Source organism: Oreochromis aureus, linkage group 4, assembly GCF_013358895.1.
Source record: "Oreochromis aureus strain Israel breed Guangdong linkage group 4, ZZ_aureus, whole genome shotgun sequence".
Classification (NCBI taxonomy): domain Eukaryota; kingdom Metazoa; phylum Chordata; class Actinopteri; order Cichliformes; family Cichlidae; genus Oreochromis; species Oreochromis aureus.
In genome coordinates this window covers 29,098,858-29,121,498 of record NC_052945.1, presented here as the reverse complement: position 1 = coordinate 29,121,498, position 22,641 = coordinate 29,098,858, and the positions used below count along the sequence as shown (strand labels likewise).

General features: G+C 41.4%; 3 protein-coding genes across 6 annotated transcripts in view; 1 reads left to right on the top strand and 2 right to left on the bottom strand.

Moving 5' to 3' along the window:
* si:ch211-194b1.1 (protein Wiz) overlaps positions 1-14,227 on the bottom strand; it is a 33,462-nt gene extending 19,235 nt beyond the window's left edge. For 3 of the 4 annotated variants that reach the window (XM_039610984.1, XM_039610986.1, XM_039610987.1), the window contains exons 1-7: positions 10,365-14,227; positions 9,621-9,805; positions 9,314-9,515; positions 8,984-9,059; positions 3,133-3,281; positions 1,420-3,033; positions 784-1,221 (exon numbers count right to left, since the gene is read on the bottom strand). In XM_039610984.1, coding sequence (XP_039466918.1) covers positions 784-1,221; positions 1,420-3,033; positions 3,133-3,281; positions 8,984-9,059; positions 9,314-9,515; positions 9,621-9,728 — 2,587 coding nt within the window. In that variant the 5' untranslated portion in view covers positions 9,729-9,805; positions 10,365-14,227. The remainder of the gene's footprint in view (positions 1-783; positions 1,222-1,419; positions 3,034-3,132; positions 3,282-8,983; positions 9,060-9,313; positions 9,516-9,620; positions 9,806-10,364) is intronic. The other variant, XM_039610985.1, reaches the window with a different exon arrangement.
* Positions 14,228-14,366: 139 nt separating this feature from the next.
* pglyrp6 (peptidoglycan recognition protein 6) lies at positions 14,367-18,281 on the bottom strand. Its single transcript, XM_031748372.2, has 5 exons — positions 18,151-18,281; positions 16,358-17,185; positions 16,006-16,216; positions 15,636-15,930; positions 14,367-14,433 (listed from the first exon to the last, which is right to left on the bottom strand). The coding sequence occupies exons 1-5, from the start codon at positions 18,215-18,217 to the stop codon at positions 14,419-14,421; spliced, it is 1,416 nt and encodes a 471-aa protein (XP_031604232.2). The 5' UTR covers positions 18,218-18,281; the 3' UTR covers positions 14,367-14,418.
* Positions 18,282-19,275: 994 nt separating this feature from the next.
* On the top strand, positions 19,276-21,688 carry LOC116326924 (trafficking protein particle complex subunit 5-like). The gene is made up of 3 exons (XM_031748368.2): positions 19,276-19,356; positions 20,140-20,412; positions 20,485-21,688. The coding sequence occupies exons 2-3, from the start codon at positions 20,143-20,145 to the stop codon at positions 20,779-20,781; spliced, it is 567 nt and encodes a 188-aa protein (XP_031604228.1). The 5' UTR covers positions 19,276-19,356; positions 20,140-20,142; the 3' UTR covers positions 20,782-21,688.
* The last annotated feature ends 953 nt before the right edge of the window (positions 21,689-22,641 follow it).

Genomic DNA, 22,641 nt, shown 5'->3' with positions numbered 1-22,641 from the left:
CATTTGTGGTGACTGCTCATAAATTGTGGAACACTTTGCCTCTGCATATCAGGACCTCCTCAACACTGGATACTTTTAAAACCCTTCTAAAGACCCATTTTTATTCTCTTGCTTTTAAATCAGTATGAGCCTGTTACTATTGTTTTTATTTATTATCATTCTATGATTCTATTCCCTTCTACCTTTATCCTGTTTTATGTCTTTTGCCTTGACTATTTTTATTGTACAGTACTTTGGTCAACAGATGTTTTAAAAGTGCTTTATATATAAACTTGAATTTGAACTTGAACTAATCCAAAAACCATAAACAAAGAAAACACGGGAAGAGACAAGCAGGTTAACTTTTGGAGGTTTAAGTCATCATTAGTCATGATGACCCTAACACTAGCTAATTAGCTAGCTGACATGTAAATTTATCAGATTAGCTACATGAACATCTGCAAACATCAGGTACAAAAATAGGCATAAATGTGTGGACATGGTTTAAGCCAGAGAACTAGCCAGTAGGTTATAAACCACTGCTTTATATTATAGAAAGTCAATACACATTTCTCAAAGTGTTCATCACATCAACAAAAAATTAAACAGGGAGAAAAATATGAAAAAAATGTAAAAACTTGTCATGTAAAATGTAAAAAAAGGGTATTTAAGTGAGATATGATAGCCTATATCAGAGTCTTCATTGTAAAGATGTTTTACTCCAGACACAATAAAAAAGACAGGGTTCCAAATCTGCAAAGACATCTACATAGTCTAATAAAACACATGCGGCAGGGTGCTGACCTTTTTTTTTCTTCTTCTGATAAGAAAACTTCTTCTCAATCGCGTTGACTTCCTCCGGGGATATGAAGTGACGCACGTTGTAGCTGACGCCCACACGGTTCAGGTGGCCTCTCACGTGATTGGCAAGCCCAATTCCATTATGAAATCGATCGGGGCAGTAGGGGCATTTCCTCTCCACGCTCTTCAGCGCCTCTGTGTCCTCATCAATCTCGTCTTTGTCTTCATCCAGGACGCCCTCTGACAGGAAACGTCGCACACGTTCCTCGTCAATGTCTTCGTCGTCGTCGCTGTCAATTTCTACAGGAGCGGCAGCGACCCTGGTGCTCCTCCTCAGAAAGAAAACCTTCCCGTCTTTTTCCGTTTCCTGCTTGTCATCGTTCTTTTCGCTCTTCTTGGTGGAGAGCGGTAATGGAGCACTCTGCAGCGATGAGCCATCATCTATCAAGGACAGAAAATGCACTTTTGATTAAAATTATCAAGAACTCTAACTCAAACAGCAGGCACTGCATGCACATCAAGAAATCTGAATAAAAATAAATAAATAATAATAATAATTAGCTAATTATTAGTCATTCCTATCAATCAAGGGTAAACTATAATTCTGAAATTAACAATGGAGTTCTTATTTAGTCTCACCCATGTTGGATCGTGCTCTGGTCTGAGGCCTGACTGCCACTGATGAGCTTTCCTCTTCCCGACACAGCTCTGTCTTAAACTCTGACTTCTGATCTTGGTCCTGCTCTTCCTCTTCACTCTCAGGCAGCTTTTCACCATCCACAGTGGTGTCAAGCTTGGCCAGATCAGTCCAAGTCTTGCCTCTTGTGCTGAATCTCCTGTTGAAGACCACCTGTCTCACAGGCCGAGCTGTGGTGCCGTCTGGTGTTCTGCTGTCATCAGAAGCAGTAACTGCTTGCTGGCTTTTGCCTTGAGTTGCATCATGCTGAGATCCGGACTCATAGACGAACTCGGGGTCTAGGTTGGGTTTTACAATTCTTGCTCCCATACTAGGCTTTAAATGCTGTCCAGACTCGTCGATCTCTCCTGGATGAACGAGTGCCCGGTGTTCCCTCAGTATGGATTCACTTGAGGTCAGGAAGCCACAGTGACCACAGGTCAGGGAAGTAGATGCCAAACTGGGTGGTGAACCAGGGGAAGAAGATTCTGATTGGAGAGTGGGCTTTTTCCTGGTGTGGGTCTTGGAGTGATTAGCTAGTGCTTGGGATGTTCTTGTGCTGAAGTTACACTTGGTACAGACAAAGCGGCGACGGTAGGCAGAGAGAGCTCGGGTCTGAGTTGGGGTTCGAACTGAGTTTAGCGGGGGTGCATTTAGGTCAAGGACTCCTGGGTCTATATCCAGTGTTGACACTGGCGATAGAGGTGGAGATTTGACCGTGTCTGGGTCTACCACCTTGCTTAGTATTGAGCCTTGGCTGGTATTTTCTATAATTGTCGGGTCTATGCTTCTATTTTTCAACACCTTGCTGTCCAGTGTCTGAAATTCTTTTGCTTTCCCATTTTCATTCAGTTTCTCAATTTCTTCCAGGATCTTCAGTCGTGACTCTTCGTGCCTTCTATGGTGGTCAGCAAGTGCAAGTCGATTTGGCAGGTTCCATCCACACTCAATACACCGAAAGCGGCTGCCCTTTCCTAACCGCCTGACACCCCCTGCGCCACTCTGATTGTGCTCAATCATGTGTTCTTGCAGGTGGACCTGCTTTTTAAAATAAATGCTACACTCCACACACGTGAAAATCTCTTTATCTGTCTCCACCCCACTCTCTTCTCCTTCTTTGTCTCTTATCCCACCTCTGTCTCTGAACTTTATGGGTTCCACCCCTCCCTCTCCAAAGCTGACCTCCTCAAAGTCATAAACCCCTCCACCTCGATTCAGCTGTACTGTTTCAGATTTTTGAGGACTAGGTCTTGCCAATTTGGCAGTCTCAGGCAACGTACGCTTTAAGGTGCCAAGTCCTGAGAAGGGCCTGAGCAAGACCCTCTTTTTTCTGCACCGCTGAATGAATGTGCAATGAGCCCAGGGGGCAGGAGGGGGACTCTCTTGGTCCGAGTCTCCGGGGAAGGTGTACACATCTCTCTCAGGCTCCTTGGTTTCCTTTCCCTTGGGCTTTTTTTCTCCCTTGCCGTTGTCCAGCACCACCTCCTCCTCCTCCATTTGGCAACCTTCCTTTGGTTTTACTTTAGACAGGAATGGCTCAGCTCCCTCAGATACATTCCAGACTTTGCTGTCTGCTACTGCAAAGCAAGCAGGAGAATTCTCAGTGAAAGAAAAGATTTAAAAAAGAAAGCTATCGAGTGTGCAGGCAGACTAAGTTTATTCAGTATGGTACTTACATTCTGTTTGGCCAGGCTGGGATGTATTTGGCTCCTCTGTCTTTGTGCTCTCATTGTTATCACTGTGCCCCTCAGCGGGTGTAGACATGCCAGTCTTACTATGGAAGTGCTGCATTTTATCAGGTACTTGGTCATCTTCACTATCAAGTCTGGATGCCATCAGAAAGAAAAATAATGACATTATATTCGTAATAAAAAATAAAGTATCTGCCTGTATTCAGGAAAAAATCAGAAATCATGTGTGGCCTCATATTTCTTATTCTCAGGCCCATTGCCACCGCTGAGGTCAAGTCCTCCATCTTTTCAGGGAATTTCGTGGGTTTTAGCTAACTAAGGGATGTGTAATTATAAACATGGAAATGCTGGGAATGTTTTAAACTACAGTTAGGTCCATAAAAATTTGGTAAGAGACAAGTTTTTTCTAATTTTGGTTCTGTACATTACCACAATGATTTTAAATGAAATAACCCAGATGCAGCTGAAGTGCAGACTTTCAGCTTTAATTTAGTGGGTTAAAAGAAAAGATTGCATAAAAATGTGAGGAACTAAAAGCATTTTTAACACAATCCCTTCATTTCAGGGGATCAAAAGTAATTGGACAAATTAAATAACTGAAAATAAAATGTTCATTTCTAATACTTGGTTGAAAACCCTTTGTTGGCAATAACAGTCTGAAGTCTTGAACTCTTGGACATCACCAGATGCTGGGTTTCTTCTTTTTAATGAGGGAACCCTTTTTTGCCAGGCCTTTACTTTCAGTTGCTGTTTGTTTGAGGGCCTTTCTGTGCAAAGTCTTCAACAAGTGAAATGCATGCTCAATTGGGTCAAGATCAGATGACTGACTTGGCCATTGAAGAATATTCCACTTCTTTGGTTTAATAAACTCCTGGGGTGCTTTGGCTGTATGTTTGGGTCATTGTCCGTCTCTATTACGAAACCCCGCCCAACTATATTTAGCTAGATTTGAGCAGACGGTACGTCTCTGAACACTTCAGAGTTCATTCGGCTGCTTCTGTCCTGTGTCACATCCTCAATAAACACTAGTGTCTCAATGCCACTGGCAGCCATGCACACCCAAATCATCACACTGCCTCCCCCGTGTTTTACAGATGATGCGTTGTCCTTTGGATCATGAGCTGTTCCACGCCTTTTCTTGCCATCGTTCTCGTAGAGGTTGGTCTTTGTTTCATCTGTCAAAGAATGTTTTTCCAGAACTGTGTTGGCTTTTTTTTTAGATGTTTTTGTTGGCAAAGTCCAATCTAGCTTCTCTAAATTTGAGGTCTTGCACCTTGCAGTAAACCCTCTGTATTTACTTTCATGCAGTCTTCTCTTTATGGTAGACTTGGATATCGATACGCCTAACTCCTGGAGAATGTTGTTCACTCGGCTGGCTGTTGTGAAGGGGTTTCTCATCACCATGGAAATGATTCTGTGATCATCCACCACTGTTATCGTCCATGGACGTCCAGGTCGTTTTGCATTGCTGAGTTCAGCAGTGCTTTCTTTCTTTCTGGGGATGTACCGAACTGTAGATTTTGCCACTCCTAATATTATAGCAATTTCTTGGATGTTTTTTTTTCTGTTTTCCCAGCTTAAGGATGGCGTGTTTCACCTACATGGACAGCTCCTTTGACCGAATTTTGTCTGTTTACAGAAATATCTTCCAAATGCAATCAACACACCTCAAATGAACTCCAGGCCTTTTATCTGCTTAATTTATAATGACATAATGAAAGAATTTCCCACATCTGTCTGTTAAATAGCCTTTGAGTCAATTGTCCCATTACTTTTAGTCCCTTTAAAAAGACGGTGGCCTGCATTAAGGAGCTGAAACTCTTCATTGAATTTGACTGTGGATCCCCACAAATGAAAGCTGAGAGTCTAAACATTATGTCCACTATATAACTATAATTGTAATATGTTTCAGTAAAGACAATAGTGTGTTCGGCACTTTAGGAAATACACTAATATGCTATCTTTCAAAGAATCAGGTAAAAATAATTCTTTGAAAGATTCCTGTGCATCTAATTTATAGCTAAATGCAAAAGTTGAACATGCAAGTTCATAACATACAGTTAGGTCTAATTAGGTTTAATTTTGCCTCTTTACATCACCACAGTGGATTTTAAATCAAACAATCAAGACGTTACTAAAGTGCAAACTTCCAACTTTAACTTGAGAGGTTTAAAAAAAATTCCATTGACTGTTTAGGATTTACAGCCAGGCGCAAAAGTAATTGGACCTTTCATGGCCAGGTGAGGCCTGTTCCTTTGTTATTCCTTGACAAAATAAGCAGATCTATCTAGATCCGATTCCAAGTATTCAACTTGCATTTAGTATCCGTTCACTAGAACTCTGAAAATGAAGCCCAAAGAGGTGTTGCAAGTGAGAGGGGCCATCGTTTGGCTGAAAGATCAAAATAAACTTATCAGAAAGTTAGAAGAAAGGAGTGGGCAAGTAAACAATTTGGTACATGCTTAAAATGAATGATTGCACTGGCCAACTTCACATCGCCAAAAGGCTTGAAAGGCCACAGAAGAAAGCTAAATTGGATGATTGCAGAATTCCTTTCCAAGTTAAGAACAGTCAAAGAGGTAGACGTATCATTGTCAAAGTCTACAATCAAGAGACGCCTTCATGAATGGAAATACAGAGGGTTTACAACGAGGTTAAAATGAAAAATGAAAAAGATTAGAAATATAGATTAGAAAAAATACACGTTTAGTGTACAGGCCTATACTCAGATTCAAATAAATGCTGCAAAACTAATGGAACTGCACTTTACTGTGTTAATGGATAATTACTCAGAGTAACTGAAACTCAGAGTTTCTCAAGACAAAGGAATAAGGATATTCTTAAAAGTCCAGTTACCTAATCTGAATGCAGGAGAACAGTTTTCAGTTATTTAATACAAAGCTGAATGCAGACACCCACAAACAAGTAGTACCTAAAGGAGCCTGCAGTAAAGGCCTAGCAAGCATCTCAAGGAAGGAAACAGCATGTGGGTATGTCTATGTGGTCTAGTCACCTACTGCAAAGGATTCTCATCTAGTATTAGATGAGAATCTAGAGAATCTGCAAATATAAAGACTCTAGAGTCTTTATATTTGCAGCAAATAAAATAAGTATTGAACACGTCATCAATTTTCTAAGTAAATATATTTCTAAAGGTGCTACTGACATGAAATTTTCCACACATGCAAAGAAATCAGACTATAGATGTCTATAAATGATGTGATACAAAAGCCTTTGTTGGTGATGACAGCGTGAAGACTCCTCCTGTGTGGAGAAACTATGCTCAGGTGTGATTTCGGCCCATTCTTCCACACAAACAGTGTTCACATCCTGAAACTTCTGTGGGTCCCTTCTTTGAACCCTGAGCTTTAGTTCTTTCCACACATCTTTAATTGGATTCGGGTCATACGATTGGCTGGGTCATTCTAGCAGCCTTATTTTCTTTCTCTGAAAGCAACTCGGAGTCCACCCTCATTTCTTCATCATCATCATCCTGGTAGGTGGCAGCAGATTTTTTTATCAAGAATGTCCCGGGACATGTTTCCATTCATCTTTCCTTCAATTATACGAAGCATGCCAGTGCTGTATGCTAAAAAACAGCCACACAATGATGCTCCCACCTCCAAGCTTTACTGTTGGTATGCAGTGACTTTTGGCCTCCAAACATCATCTAACCAGTCTAAATTCTCCCAGTTTTTCACAGGCTTGTCTAAAGCGGGTCTAAAGTTCAGCAAACTTTAGACCCTTTATGAGTTTTCTTCAGCAATGGAGTCTTGCATATGGCGTGCATTACTTTTCATTTTCACTGGAACCTTCACTAGTTTAGAAATTCTTCTCTAACCAATGCCATCAGTATGTTTTGCAACAATAAGGTTGCAACGGTCTTGAGAGAGCTGAGTGGTTTTACTCATCATAATATGTTTCTAATGTGACACCTTGATAATGAGACATCTTTTATAGGCCATCATTTGAGACTGAACCAGCTGATATTCATTTGCACTAAGTGGCAGGATTGCTTTCTGATTACTGAGAGATTTCAGCTGCTGATATGACTTCCCATGCCTTTTTGAACCTCCCTTTCTTCAATACTTTTTCCCTATGTCATTTCTCATTATTAAAGATCACTTAATTTATGGACATCTATGGTTTGATTTCTTTGCATGTGTGGACTGAATGAGTTGTTACTGACATCTGATGAGGATTTCGTGTCAATAGCACATTTAGAAATATATTTACTTAGAAAATTGGTGGCGTGTTCAATACTTATTTTACTTGCTGTATGTCCAAATACTTCTGTGGCTCTGAAAATGGGGGGAAATGTTTAAAAAATAACTGTAATTCCTAGAAAGTCCATGCAATGTTTTTGTTAAACAACTTGAATTAAAGCTCTGAACTTCTCCAAAAGCTTATGGACCCAACTATATATAAGTAACTAACTTCTCTGATAAGGGCTACATAGAAGGAAAGGCCCATTTTAATATAAGACTGTTGTAGGCCTTCAGTTTCCATCATTGTTTCTTGTTTTCTCAATGGTGGAAACCAAGACCTATGTTTTTGAAATGCTTTATGGTGCCTGTTTGAGAAGGTATGCTAACTTGTACAGCATATTATTACAGCATATCTTACTACAGCAAGTACTAAACTGTAAACTATATTGCTGTAATTTAAGAATGTTGACAAGTTTAAGCACTTGTCTTATTAAGAAATGTGGATTGTTGGGAAAGCTGTAAGTGCTTTACCCAGCAATAATAACTCACTTAGGTAATAGGTAACAGCAGCTTTTTGACAGCTAACTAGACTCAGGGAGCTAAAATTTATTGTTTTTAGCTAGCTAAGGGCATTTGTTGACAATTCAGGGATGAGCTGGGTTTTCAAAATATGAACACTGCTCTATGTAAAAGCTGCAAACTAGCCTGCAAATAAATCTTCCAGTGAAATTAGAAGCAGACCATCGTCTTGTTTTTTATCCAAGAGCTAGCTGACTCTCAGGGCTGTAGTTAGCTTATAGCATCTGTTCAAATTAAAATAAATTCAGTTCAGTTTCCAAATCATAACAACAGTCACTTCAAGGCCCTTAATATTGTAAGGTAAAAACCCTACAATAATAAAGAAAACCCCAACAAACAGATAACCGCCACTGAGCAAACACTTGTGAAGGACAAACTTCAGAAGGAAAAACTCCCTTTTAACAGGAAGAAATGTCCTGCAGAGGCTCAGGGAGGTGCAGCCATCTGAATATGCAATATGCAATGAAACACAAAAGCACCTTCATCTTTGTACAGAGTAAAGTTAGCCATAATGAAGACCTATTCAAACTGAGCTTGGCTTTTAAACGTTTGTGCTTTTATGCTAAGCTAACAGCTGCGCTCAATAGCTTTGAGCCACCTCTCAGCTAAAGAGTGTTGCTAATGTTGAACCACTGTTTCTTTCAAAAGTTCCCACTCAGCACTGAGTAAGCAACCAGTTAATGTAAGTAACTGGTATCCAGGCCCACTTTGCCTTATGACCTTAGTATTGCTAAAGTCTTTGCTGCATACCCTTATAGAAAAGAAAAAATAATATATTGACTGTTCATGAGTCATATATTATAGTTCTTTAAAGGATAACTACTTACTCATGAAAGCTGCCCCTTTTCTCTGTTAATTCTTAAGATATTTATTAAATATGACTCAAGTAAACATTATGCTGTAAATAAAAAATGTTAAAGGAGCACCTTTCATGACTATATATGTCTTGAAATTAACGGGACTTTTTTAAATGTTATATTTCTTTTCTATGTGGGTATCCATTAAAGTCAAATTTCATCACCCTTCCTCCTACACCACCTCCTCCTCACCTTAGTCCAGAAGAAGGAGATCCTGGACTGTGAGCAGCCAGACCGTGAGGGTTAGAAAAGTTCTGTAGCTCCTCCTCTGACGCACGACAGCGCACAAAACACACAACCACAGAAACATCACTTCACAGCTTCACAGGTAAAATCCACAGTTAAAGAAAGTGCTGAGCAGATTACAGAGAGAGCAAACTGAAAGACTTCTGACTACACCAGAAAAACATTTAAAACAATAAGGGGACAACAATGATAGGCACATAGGTTCAGTACTAATTTAGCTTTCCAGCAGAATGCACTGCTATCATTGTTTTTACATGCGTGCAACAGGTGTGTTACCATCTAGTGTTTCCTTCTCAGAGTCAGAGTCCCAGCTTAAGGAGGAAGGAAAGGCTGAGGATTTGAATCTCCTCTGTGCGCTCCTCCCTTGGTCTGCACTGGACTGGGGGCCCTCACTCTGCTTGGAGCCCTCCTCCCCAGTGAGGCCCCACGAGCATTTGGCAGACATCAGGCCATCTCTCAGATTTGGAGAACATGAAGACTAGAAAGTAGTAACAATAAACAAAAAATTTATTGTTGATGGGGGTGAAAATGGCAGCACTTAATACCATATCTTTAAAAAAAAAGAAAAAAAAAGATGCCTTACCTCTAAGGTGCTGTTGAGGAAAGTTGGGGTGACGGGGTTTTGTGCTGAGTCGATGGGTGGGGGCCCATAGCTGGTCCCTGGGGTTAGGGGTTCCCCTTCTGGCTCCATGGTCCCCCCCCCCCCAGAGAACAGTATGGAGTCCCACTAGTAAACAGCCTGCCTACATCGTGCAGCCTCCTCTCCTTCTGGAAAACATTCACACATGAACTCGCACTGAAGTTTTTCCGTGATGGAAAACTTTCCTGGAGATAATTGCACGTAGAATGCTTTTTAAACCAGCATAAAACACACCATGTATCAGCAGATAAAACCTCATTTAATGGCTTAATCTGGAGAATCTGTCGTGGTTCAGCTGTCTTGTGTATTTTCTCTCCTTTTAAAAATTTTTTGGCAGCTGCAGCTTTCGGACTGTCTGACCTATTTTCACAATATGTCTGGTTTTAAAGAATGAAACGGAGCGCTCGAATGGTTACATAAATAAGTGGCCTTTATATTCAGGCCCTTGTCCTCACTGCTGCCCCTCTAGAAAAAAAAAAAAAAAAAAAGACAGGAAAATGCCCGGGCACATCAAGGTGTCCCACGGGTTGGCCTCTGTCGCTTCAGAGGACGTGGCTCTTATCGATCCGGTCGCTGTCAGGTGATTTGGAACAACAACGCATCCGTGCACGTTGCCTTTGAAACCCAGACGCCCATAAACTGCAGGGTTTTTTTAGGGTTTGTTTTTTTTTTAGTGCAAATACTCACTGAAATCGGCCTGGTTTGCGGATCGCAGGGAAAGGCTGCCTCTTTAAGCACCGTTCGTCATACTTTGAGGACGGAGCTGAAGCTTTACGCACCGCGACGATGCTGGCAAGAAGCTTTGACTGCTCCCATGGAGGAACTTGCTCTTTTTAATCGGCGCTCGGGTGTTTTGCAGGGATCCCTTGGAGATGCCAGGCAGAGGACTCCATGTTATTTGGCTTGCAGGCACGCCACGGCTGCGTACGTAAACGTCAGCGGGGAGGGTGACGAGAAGAGTTTCGAGTAACCCACCGGGGGCAAGTTTACCAAGTCAAACTTTTACGAGTGCTTCGATCGCAGGCTCATTTCTCTAATTCTGTGCGTATTTATGTGGCGGACACTTTATTCACAGCGATCAAATCACGGTGACTCTTTTTTTTCTCGGAGGGAAATACACGCGTGAGCAGCGTAAGCACGCCACAGTAATAATATTTCTTTAAATGCGTTTTATTTTGTGTAAATAGGTATACTATAAATAAAGGTTATGCGGTATCTGCGTACATTTGTCAACACGTATGTGGCTCTCCATAGTAACGCTGTTGTGAATGACATATTTGCGTATCATAATATGTAATAACGCTGTGATAGTAACATCTGAACAATGTTTGTCGGTTACTTTGTGTATCAAAATCCCCCAAATGCTAAAAAATCAATATACGCCTTTCCGATTGTTATATGTGGTCAACCTGCGCCCCCTGTTGGTCACACCTTGCTCTGCGTGTTTGTGTGTGCAGAGGATGAAAACGCAAATGTTTAAACAAACGGTACAAAAATAGAGATTTCACAAAGTATAGGGAGAAGGGTGAGTGCATATATGTGTGTTTATGTATATATCTGTAAATATCCATATCTCTTAGCATACATTTAGGTTTTAAAACCAAATACATGTAACAAATTGTAAGGCAGGATTTATGACAGGTTAGGGGGCAAACAGAAGGGGGAAAGTGATGATTATGAGTTACTAAATAGTGAAAAAGGGGCATTAAATAAGCTAATGCTTCTTCCTGCTCCTTTTTGAACATGTTATTTATTATGATTATGATCATTATGTGTTGTTTTGTTTCTTTTTGTTCTTGTGTTGTTTGAACATTTTCAAAATAAGGCTGCAATATGTCAATTTTCAGAAACTGTGGGTCAGTTTCTCCAAATTCTCTGCACGAAATGAACGAAGGTCACTGCTTTGATAAGTTACTTTGCATCTCTTGCAAAACCACGTTCCGTCCTCTCAAACTGTTTCCTTCCACAAAAACAATACACACAGCTATGAAAAACTGACATCTTGCTGATGGATTCAAAACACTACCATCAGAAGTGGTCAGTAGAGGCTTCTTGAGGCCATGTTACACACACACACACACACACACACACACACACACACACACACACACACAAAGCTCTTCAGCTGAACTGACAAAAAAGCAAAAAGCAAATTGCCTGCCACTGTCTGTGTTCCTGCTGCTCCATCTTCTTGCCTAACACCTGGAGAAGTCACTTAAGATCCCTTTTGTATTCTGACACATGACTGAAATGTTCTTCGAATTGACTTTGCATAAATGCAGAATGACTCATTGGAAATCTGCATTTTGAAGCCCAGTGTTCCTAGGTGAACAGAGCGTGCTAAATGATGCAATTTGAGTTTGCAAAACTGTGATTTAGAAAGATATTTGAGTAAGACCAACAGAAAACGGCAATTTGGAATCGAGCTGTCGATACGTGAGCTCAGTGTTTTCAGCACTGTGTGCATGATTTCATTTGTTAAAATAAGCAAAACTGCTGTAGTTAAACATCAAAGCAAAGGCATACTTTCAAAAAATACATTTTTTGATTAATTAATATGTACATCACTTAAATGTTGCAACTGGTGAAGGTGTTTTTTAAGTACCTTCTACACTTATGGGCAGTTTGGGAATTTCCTCAGGGAGATATAACACTGTAATAACCACTGCTAATACATTTTTAGTTAATTACACTTTACTGTACAGAACGGTGTCACTGTTTATTTTGTCATTTTGTAATGATTAATTATATTCTGGTTTGCCAGTCGTTAGTTATGCTATTATTAGTAGGATCTTTGTTTCGAGTTTATATATGAGTTATAAATTGTGTTGCGTATTGCATCATAGATGATATGAGACAATGACATCTGTACACATAACACTTTATACACTGTGTTCTGTGTTTGGTTAATGATTACAAATGTTATTATCTGTTCTGTACATTACTGATCAGTGAGACTGAACTCGAAGCACTAATGAGACTGACTTTACTGTAAATTCATTGTGTTTTGATTCAATGGACAAATTCCAATTTGAACACAACTGCTTTTGTGACTAAACAGGACACAAACTGCAGTCCCCAGTGTTGTGGTGTATCGCGGTGCAACCACCCCTGCCTACTTATACATAGCACATGATAATAATTTCATACAAAACAACTGTAGTAAGCCCTAATATTTATGTTGTTGTTAATTAATGTCAGTTTACCCTTTAGTAATAATGGTCATTATAATGTATTGACAAAGAAATAATGTAAGTAGTACCTTAAAGTATCAAATAATTGAAATTTAGTAGAGTCAGTGTATCATCTGCAAATATATAATGAAACAACTGAAAAGTGAAGTACTAAGGTAAAGTACTGTGAAAGTATGTAACTTGAGTAAAGTATTCAGATTTTTTTATGAAAGTAAAGTTTTTGTTTTTTTAACACAGTTTCTATAACACATAGTATATCATTATTACCAAAATAAAACCCACAAGTATACAGTCAGGTGACACACTCCATCCCAAGTCTTGATCGTTTTAGAAACAGAAAGACAACACATAAAAGTGACAGTCAAAAGAAACAAACATCAGACAACCTGAAGTATTTCCATGATTCCAGTAAGTATTATATTTAAAAAAAAATACCATCATTAATCAGATCCACATTCAGGTATTCCAGACCAGGGTCCTGTTATTGCAAACTTCTTATATAAACTCTTGACATCGCCGGTCTGCCGTCCTTTTTGCTGTTGAAGTGTTTGCTGTTGCCACGTCAAGCTCTGAAGAGACCTTCAGCAAAGCATTTGACTTTAATGTGAGTTTAATGAGGCATTTTATTCAAAACTCGCCACATTATTTCAAATGACTAATTTCACTGTTAAAAAGAAAAAAAACTGGCTTGCCTGGCCAAAAAGAAACAAAAAGGAGTCTTCACAACAACCCCAAAATGTCATCAGAGGACTTCCTCTTGCAAGTGTTGGTGTCAAAGTCCATGTGTCTAAAATTCCATCTGCATGGAAAGCATGCAAGGAGAGAGAGAATGGCTTTGTATGCCAAAACTAGCCTGAGGGAAAGGCTCACATTTCTGGCCAGAGCAAGTTGGTAGAGTCTTTGCATGCTCTCATGTAACATACAGGCAAAGAGGAGAGGAGCTTCTGGTCATTGATTCAATTATGTGAAAAGTCTGAAAGCTAAACCAGAAATGGAAGTTTAAGCAGAACAGGGATCTTTAGCACACTGGCGAATCCACCGTGGAATGGCTCAAAAAGAAGAAATGGAGGGTTGTGAAATAGCCAAGATTTGAATCCCACTGAAATGTTGTGGGGGATTTGGAATGGGCAGCACATGCAAGAAAAGCCTCAAACATGTTGCAACAGAAGGAATTTCACATGGAGAAGCGGTCAGAAATTTCAAGCAATGTCAGCAGCCAGAGAACACTTATGCAAATCAGCTGTAATACATGACTTCTGCTGAAGTCTCGTAGAAGAATATCAAAAACTAACTGAAAAAAAAATCTTTTTTAACAACAGTCACTGTTTCAGGAAGAATTTTTTTAAAAGCCAGCAGTTTGCATTGGATGTACTTCATCGTCATATTAATTGCTTCAACCGTGTTACCAGCCCTTCTGATGCAATCCCAAAAGAAGGTACTTACTTAATGCAACACATGCCACAGAGTGAAAAAGAAATGACAACAAAGCAGCCCATAAATATAAGTCTAATATTTATTGTGTGATGTTTTGGTCTATCCCAGCCTCTTTATTTCTGGACCTCCTAAGAAAAAGAACAAAAGAAAAGAAAGTAAGTCATATAAGAAGGCCAAATAGAGTGGAGCATTTGCATGAATAAAAGTAGGGCTGCAACAGGTCTTTAAAGACTCTTTATTTCACTACATTCATTCTTCCATCAATTCTGACCTGTTCCCACAGCCTAGAATCACCCACATAGCATGATGCTGCCACCCTGTACTCTGCCATAAAGGCTCGATGAGTAAAATGAAACGGTCGACCTTCACTCAGGTTGCACCATCTTCACAAAGGACTTCTGAAGGTTCCTTCTCTTTGAGTAACCAGGTGGGAGGAGGTTTCTAACCTCCCTGACTAGGAGCTACATCAGGAAAAGTTGTGGATCCAAAAACCTGCGCAATTATTTTAATGCTGCTATTTAAAATCCTTACCCTGAGTTTCACAGCATCACAGTTTTATTACCTACATGCTGCAGAGAGTGTCCTCCCATCTAGACAGAAATTGCTGCATGGTGAGGGTCACCTTCTTTGATTTCTCAAGTGCATTTAACATGATTCAGCCACTGCTACTGACTGCAGTTTGTGAGATTAGATACGGCTCTGTCTGATTTGGCGATGTGCAGTGCGGGAGCTCCTCTGGGGACTACACTTTCTCCGTTCCTGTTGTACACCTCAGACTTTTTCCGTAACTCTGGGTCATGCCACCTACAGAAAGACTCTGACAGTTCTGCAGTGGTTGGATGTGTAATTGACAGGAAGGCGGAGGAGTAGGAAGCCCTAGTGGATCATTTTTGTGGAACGTTCTGGGAGAACTCATCTACTTCTGAAGGTGAATAAGGCCAGAGAGATTTGATCAACTTCAGATGAAAGAAAAAGTGCTGCGCAGTGATGAGTCACGTTAATGACCCACAATGGCAACAATTTGGAGTACCACATCAGGAGTAGTTTAATATACATGAGGGGAAATAGGCATTTTAACTGATAATGCACTGAATGCTTACTAAGGCATTATCTGTGGACAATCACTGAGATAAACAAGCTGCATAGCAACCCATCTAATGTCTGATAACACTTCTCATTAGCTGATAAATGTACAACAACCCCTTAGAAACCCTAGAAGAAAGACTACATTACCATCACAGGTTTTTTTAGTAGTGATGTTAGGATCTTGTGGTGAAAAACACCACACACACACACACACACACACACACACTTCAAAATTCCTACATACCCCAAAATGTTTCCAGGTCTTGATCTCACTGTACAGAGCATCTCCTGGGCAAGCGGTGTTCACCACTTGTCTGTGACCCATCAGGGTAAAGGTGGGTATGAGTCGCCCGCCACCGACAGCGCAGCTTGCCAGCTGGTCTCTCACCAGCTCCATGGCGTGCTGAGAGGGCAGAACGCTGCTGTAGTCTCCGATGAAGGAAACGCCGTAGCCGACAGAGTTGTAGCCGAGGGTGTGGGCTCCTTGCCAGTACCATCCTCGGCCCTCGTAGATGTTCCCGTCGGAGCCCGCAACGAAGCTTTTGGAGAGGACAGAGACTCTTAGACGATGTGAGCTGGGCGCGAAGATGTCACGTGTGAGAACGTCCACGTACCTGTATCCGATGTCATCCCAGCCTCTGTCCTCCTGATGAAAACGCTGCATGGAGCGCATGTCTGCAGAGCACTGCTCGAAGGTCAGACAGGGCTGGCTGGGCGTGCTAGTGTGGTGGATGAACATGAAGGAGAGAGGCAGCGCGAGGTTGGTGGGTGTTCCTATGTACGGCTTTGCACCCCACATACACCGAGTAACGATGGGTGGGCAATCTGAAACAGATCAGAGTTTGTTACATGTGACGTTATGCTCGTGTTTTGATGGACCTTCTTAACTTTCTTATGTAATGTTCACAGACCACACTGCTGTTCTAAATCCTTTCACTTGGTCTGTGTTTTTGGTTTTATGCTCACCCATGTACATATGGACAAACTCCTTCATCCCCTCCTTCACCTCTCTCATCAGCTCCTTCTTCTCCTTCCTCTCCATATTTGACTGTCCTGTCAGACTCTGCTGCAGCTGTACAGATTTCACCACCTGTCTGGTCAGCAGCAGCGGGACACTCAACTGTTTGAAGTTCTCCCTGCGGCGTCGGCTGATGAGACGTGGGGCGGTGTCCAGTCCTTTTCCCTCCAGCTGGTGGCAGTAGTACTCTGTCAGCAGATTGCTGAGCTTGAGAGGACGTCTGGATTTGTCAGAAACCTCCAGCCCCAGCACGACGCCGTCCATGCCTCCGTTGACTTGAGCGGTGGTGAGCAGGGAGGGGCTGTCCGAGAGGGTGAACACTTGAGGAGAGCTTAGGTTGTCCCAGCAGCCGTCGGGTCCCAGACGCCGCGTCACAGTTGGACTCTGCCGGAGGGAAAGGCCCAGATCTCTGGCCAGAGCAAGTTGGTAGAGACCTCGAACGCGTCCTCGAGTCTTGGCGAGTAAACCGGCCTCGATGCCCAGGAGGAGCGGTCTGAGGGCAACAGTGGTACCATCAGGAGTTAGGACCACCCCTTCCTCTTTGGCGTCTTCTGTCACCCTGTGATGCACAGCTTTTCTAATGTAATCTGAAAGGTTAGCAGCCAGTTCAGGCACCCCAGAAAGATCACTGAAAAGGAAGTACTGAATAAACGGGTCATTGACCTCAGCTGCCCGACGCAGCCGCTTCAACACAGCTAGCGGCTCTGACCCAGGGTCCTCATCTTCCACCTGCTTTACTGCACTGATGAAGTCTTCCATCCGATATGAAAATGAAGCTGAAGAGAAAAAAAGAAAAATTTTCATTCAAATTAAAGCCCATCATTTCTCCCCCATACAAACCTTCCTTTGTTCATAAGTTTAAACACAAACTGATTTAACCAAAGGAGACGTGGCGAGGGGAACAGCGGCACTAAAAGAAGTAAATATTGCCTGCAGTGTTTTTATTATGCTCAACAAGTGGGAAGTAAAGTGGCCAGCCAACTGTTCCAGCAGTTGTCTCGATGATTAAATGAAACAAGATGAGCTCCAGTTGGAGGAAAAAGCCACAGAAATCTTTTTTCAGCATAATCAGAAGTGACTTTAGGCCAAGCTACAGCTGGCATTTCTCCCCCTATCAGGCTGAGAACGATTTTGCCCATTTCTTGGTCTCAGAGGTGAAAAAGAAGTGTCAGAAAGAAATCTTACACAAAGCCATTTCCAAAAATACTTTCTTTTCTTTTCTTTTCTTTTTTTTTTTTTTTTTGATTGGTTGGTTGATTTTTAGGGCAGACTTTGCTTACTTCAGCAAGAACATGACAAACCACATCCTGCATGTGTTACAGCAGCATGGTTCGGTAGAAAACCCATCCCGGTGCGACTAAACTGGCCTACACGCGCCCCAGACCTGTCACCCTCCAAAAAACAAATGAATCACGGTAAAAACAGCAAACATGACAAAGGAGGCCCCAGCCTGTTGGGCAGCTGAAATCTTTATTTTGGCAAGAAAGAGAAAAGATTTTGTTATCAAAATGATAAAAGCTGATCGCCTCCTTGGAAATGTATGTTTTCTATTTGCATAAGATTAGAATCGAGTCCTTAAACTGAAAGAAGTTTGGACCTGTAGACACGCAAGTAGAGCATGGAATTAGTCACCAAGGGAAAGAAAGAAAGAAAGAAAATGAAAGCAAATACAGTTTCTTGATCTGAATACATGCATACAATCGAGCTCATAAAACAGGTGAAAACAGTGAAGCGACCCTACCCTCCACACACGTGCTGACCAACAGCACCAGAAAGACCAGGCTCAGCTTCCAGCAGACTCTGTCCATCTTGAGATGTGAACACCTTCAGCTCCGCACCTCAAATGTGTCTGCCTTAATGGCTCGCTCTTATTTATCACATGCAGTAAAGGGAGTGGTTATGTAACAGTTGTACACACGCACACACATACACAGAGTAGATAGGCCTCAGTTTAATCTGTTGGTGTGGCCGTCTGAGCAATGTGGGAAACTGGCACCTGTAATATAAGCAGCATGAAGTTGTTTGTCCTCAGCGGTCAAGGTCTTCCCGTGTACCTCACAGTGACCGACTTGGACATTTTCAAGAATTTCTCAAGTTCTGTAATAAATCTCAGTCATCTCGTTTTGCGTGCCGCAGCTTCTGGAAATAACAGCAGCCTGCAGAAGACTGTTCACTACAGTACAAATCACTGGGAGTCCACTGTGAGGCAATACACATGTTCATGTTAGTGTGGACAAAACACAGCGTTAGGCTGCAAAACTGTGGAAGTCCCAAAAAAATATGAATCACGTGTGTTCTCGGCAGCAGTCGCAGAAATGTACCGCAAAGATCTTCATGTTCACTGAGGTCTATATGGTGACACGATCATTGCTGGAAATCATGTCACAGTACATGTGCGCACTGCAGAAAGTCAAGAAAGAAAGTTTCAGACTGGTTTTTGCGGCTGTGTCATGATTACAAGAACAGGAAGTGGAGGTCTAAGTGTAAAGTACAGTGCAGAAAGTCTGGGATGCAGATAATAAAGGTCAGTGATGTAAATAATAAAGATCTCCTCAAAGCAGGAATGAGAAGGACATGGTGGAGTTAGTAAGACCAGAGTAATAATTTAAGCGATAAAAATTAAAAGTGCTAATAATAATAATAATAATAATAATAATAATAATAATAATAATAATAATAATAATAGATATGGAAAATTAGGTCTTTTGGGGGTAAAAAGGGGAGACGTCAGAATGGTTATGGTCGATAATGCCAGATGAAGATGGCTTGTTAAAAAAAATATAGGAAAAAGGTAAGGAAAGCAGGGTGCAGTGTGTTGTTGCACTAAAGAGTCCGGCCACTAGATGGCGGTATGCAATTTAACTGTGGGTAATGTTGAGCTGTCAAACAAGGAAGAAGGCAGAGAGGAGGAAGAAGAACTGACATCAGCTGATTTAGCTCTGACAAGGTGCGTTTATGTTCCACATACGTCTCTGAAAATGAGTAAACCTGCTGCAGAATATTATACTCTGTGTGTAAAAGCGTAGTTTTCCATAACTGCTGTTGTATGTGTAGGATAATCTTTATCGGGAGTGTCGGCTAACAGTTGTAGCGCGATGGCTAACAGCCAGTACTGATCAGCTGTCGTGTCTGTAGAAACTCAGCAGGTCCATGGTGTTTGCAAAAAGCTTGTAACGTGTGTCTGTGTGGTGAAGTCATACCTGGAATTACATTTTATAATGAGAGGTGTGTGAGTCTGCGGCCACACATTTATTCCCATGTTATTAGTGCCTCGTTTTTGTAAATGATTAGCATATCAGTATATAAAAGCTAAATTAGCACCCCTGCGTTTCACTTATGTATATTGCCTTTACTGATCATCGCAAATTTTAACCGCATGAAAGGCTAGTCTCTAATATTTGACACAATAAACTTGTTTCACTACTTGAGGGAAAGCACACCAGCCTATGAAAGAGGAGATACTGGAAGCTGGTGATGTGCAACCAAAAAGTAATCAAATGACAGAAGAGCGATAGCACACTACGCTCAAATATAAATGCTGGCAACTTGTGCCAGTGATGTCAGATGGTCTACATAGATTCAACACAAAAGTATAAAGCCTTTGCCGGTTCTCCACTAGCTGTCATGAAAGTGCGCTCCATAATCTTGCCAAAACAAAAAAAGTTTAGTTCACGGTGTTGAACGTCGCATCAGAACATGTAAACCAATGACTGCCATTACTCCCCAACAGAAAATGGACACCCGTTTCACTCGAGGGAAATCCAACATCCTTGAGCGCCCTCTGACCCGACCCAAGACTGAAGTCAGTCTGAGCGCCTTTGCACTCCTGTTCTCCGAGATGGTACAGTACTGTCAGAGCCGCGTGTACTCCGTGTCGGAGCTGCAGACACGCCTGGCAGACATGGGCCAGAGCGTGGGAGCCAGCATGCTGGATGTGTTGGTGCTGAGGGAGAAGAACGGGAAGAGGGAGACCAAAGTATTGAACATGCTCCTCTTTGTCAAGGTGAGCAACTGTAACCACATGCACGAGTAACCGTTTTTATTTTCAAACTCTTAACAGTCATCTTGCTTTTAGGTTAACGTGTGGAAGTCCTTGTTCGGAAAGGAAGCCGACAAGCTGGAGCAGGCCAACGATGACGACAAGACGTACTACATCATAGAGAAAGAGCCGCTTATTAATGCGTACATCTCCGTGCCCAAGGAGAACAGCAGCTTGAACTGCGCCGCCTTCACTGCGGGCATCGTGGAGGCCATCCTCACACACAGTGGCTTTCCCGCAAAGGTCACTGCCCACTGGCACAAAGGCACCACGCTGATGATAAAGTTTAACGAGTCAGTTATAGCCAGGGACAAGGCTTTGGATGGCAGATAAGAAAGACCGGAGGGGGAGAGTTGTTATGTAAATCTGTACAGGATGAGGATAAGTCATCGAGGCCCAGGCTGGTGTTTGTATCTGAATTGTCTCCTTGTGGTAACTGAAGAGAGAGGGTGACAATATAAATGGATCACTGTGCTGTACTGAGCCTCATGTAGAGCAGAAAATATGCACCTAGATGGTTTTGTGGATCATCTCGTTACTGTTTTGCCTGATGTGGTTTTATTTTGAAGTTTTTCTTTTGTCACATATTTGCAACCGACAAACGTTTTAAGCATACTGCATGAAACTTTCATGCAGCAATAGTTGCCAGAATTTAAAAAAAAAAAAAAAACTTTGGGGCTCTATTTGACAGCCCTTTCACACCATTTTTAAAATATTTGATTGTTATTGTTTTACTCTACAAGCTGGCTACAGGAGGCCAACAAAGTAGAGTATCGCTGGTTATGATAATATTAAATCATAACCAACAATGAATCATCACATGACTTGTTTTTAGGGACAAAATATTTTAAGGAGACGGGTCCAAGGTTTTCCCTGCAACCCTGAGCTGGACAAGTGGGATCAAGTGGCTGTATGAGTCCATGGTTTGTTTTCTATTTCATTCCAGCTCAGCCTCAGCTTTTGTTTTTTTTTTTAAAATGCATTCATAATCTGGGGCTAATAATTCTGTGCTAACAACACAACCACCAGGCTATATCTTCCAAATCTATACAGTTCTTGGGCCCAGAAATTTTGCGGTGCTAAGCTGAGTTGTTTTTCTTTAAACAGCATCTGTGGAAAAGAGGAAGTAGTTTAGTGTTATTTAAAATAAATTTTTGTATTTAGTGTCTTGTCATCGAGTCATTATGTAACACAAAGATGTTTACATGTTACAAATAAAAACTGGAAGGTTGTGGTTGTTTTTGATGACATGGCTGCTTTTAAGCAAACAAAAGCTGCTTAGCTTATCCTAACACAGACATATTTAAAACATGCGCTGAATATTATAATTTTTATTATGTCCAGAGGACATATTTGTTACACTGAGGGAAATAAATATGGTCATTTCCAGGTCTGACTGTAATGTCTATAACAATAACTAACATTGAGTTTATTTCATTTTTTTAAATAACAAATCGCAGCACTAATGTTAGTGTGTGAAGAAAGCTCCCCATTTACATGAACTAATTCAAATCTTCACGATAGATATGATTCAACCCACTGCAGCGCAGAACCTTTAATACCTACAGTGTGTTCTAATCTCTAGTAAAATATTGTGTTCAACAGTATCAAACGCTGCACTGAGGTCTATCAGGACGAGCACAGAGATGAGGCCACTGTTAGAGGCCATAAGAAGATTATTTGTAACCTTCACTAAAGCTGTTTCTGTGCTGTGATGGGCTCTGAAACCCGAATGAATCTCTTCAAATAAACCATTCCTCTGCAGATGATGAGTTAGCTGAATGACCATTTTACAACTCTGTAGTTTCAGCCTGGGAGCACATCTATGTTCCTAGAGCCCACCAGAAAGCAGGCTTAGGCATGATCCTACAACCACACAGCCCTCTTTTGTCCCCCTGATGTATCTGACATAAGCCATAATTAACCTGAAATGGACAGAGACTCATGGGAAATTGTGTTCCAAATAAGCCATGCGGCATTAAATGCTACTGAGGAAAGCTACGAGTATGGGTTTACAACTCATGCATTTGTGTCCCTTAATAAAAATATGAGAAGTATAAGTAAGAAGAGGAAATTGTGGTTGTTTGATTTAGTTTGGTTCTGATGTTACCCAATATAACAAAGACATTTTGAATGCGGAAATCAGAAGTTGTGGTTGTGTGAATAGAGCTAGCATCCACCTTTTATTTCAGC

What these genes read in the sequence shown, in the direction of transcription:
- pglyrp6 (XM_031748372.2), bottom strand. Translation starts at nt 18,217, where the DNA reads ATGGACAGAGTCTGCTGGAAGCTGAGCCTGGTCTTTCTGGTGCTGTTG. An exon ending in GGTCAGCACGTGTGTGGAGG is followed by an intron (nt 17,186 to 18,150) that starts GTAGGGTCGCTT and finishes TTTTCTCTTCAG; the next exon opens with CTTCATTTTCATATCGGATG. An exon ending in GTTTGTCCATATGTACATGG is followed by an intron (nt 16,217 to 16,357) that starts GTGAGCATAAAA and finishes GATCTGTTTCAG; the next exon opens with ATTGCCCACCCATCGTTACT.
- LOC116326924 (XM_031748368.2), top strand. Translation starts at nt 20,143, where the DNA reads ATGGACACCCGTTTCACTCGAGGGAAATCCAACATCCTTGAGCGCCCT. An exon ending in ACATGCTCCTCTTTGTCAAG is followed by an intron (nt 20,413 to 20,484) that starts GTGAGCAACTGT and finishes TCTTGCTTTTAG; the next exon opens with GTTAACGTGTGGAAGTCCTT.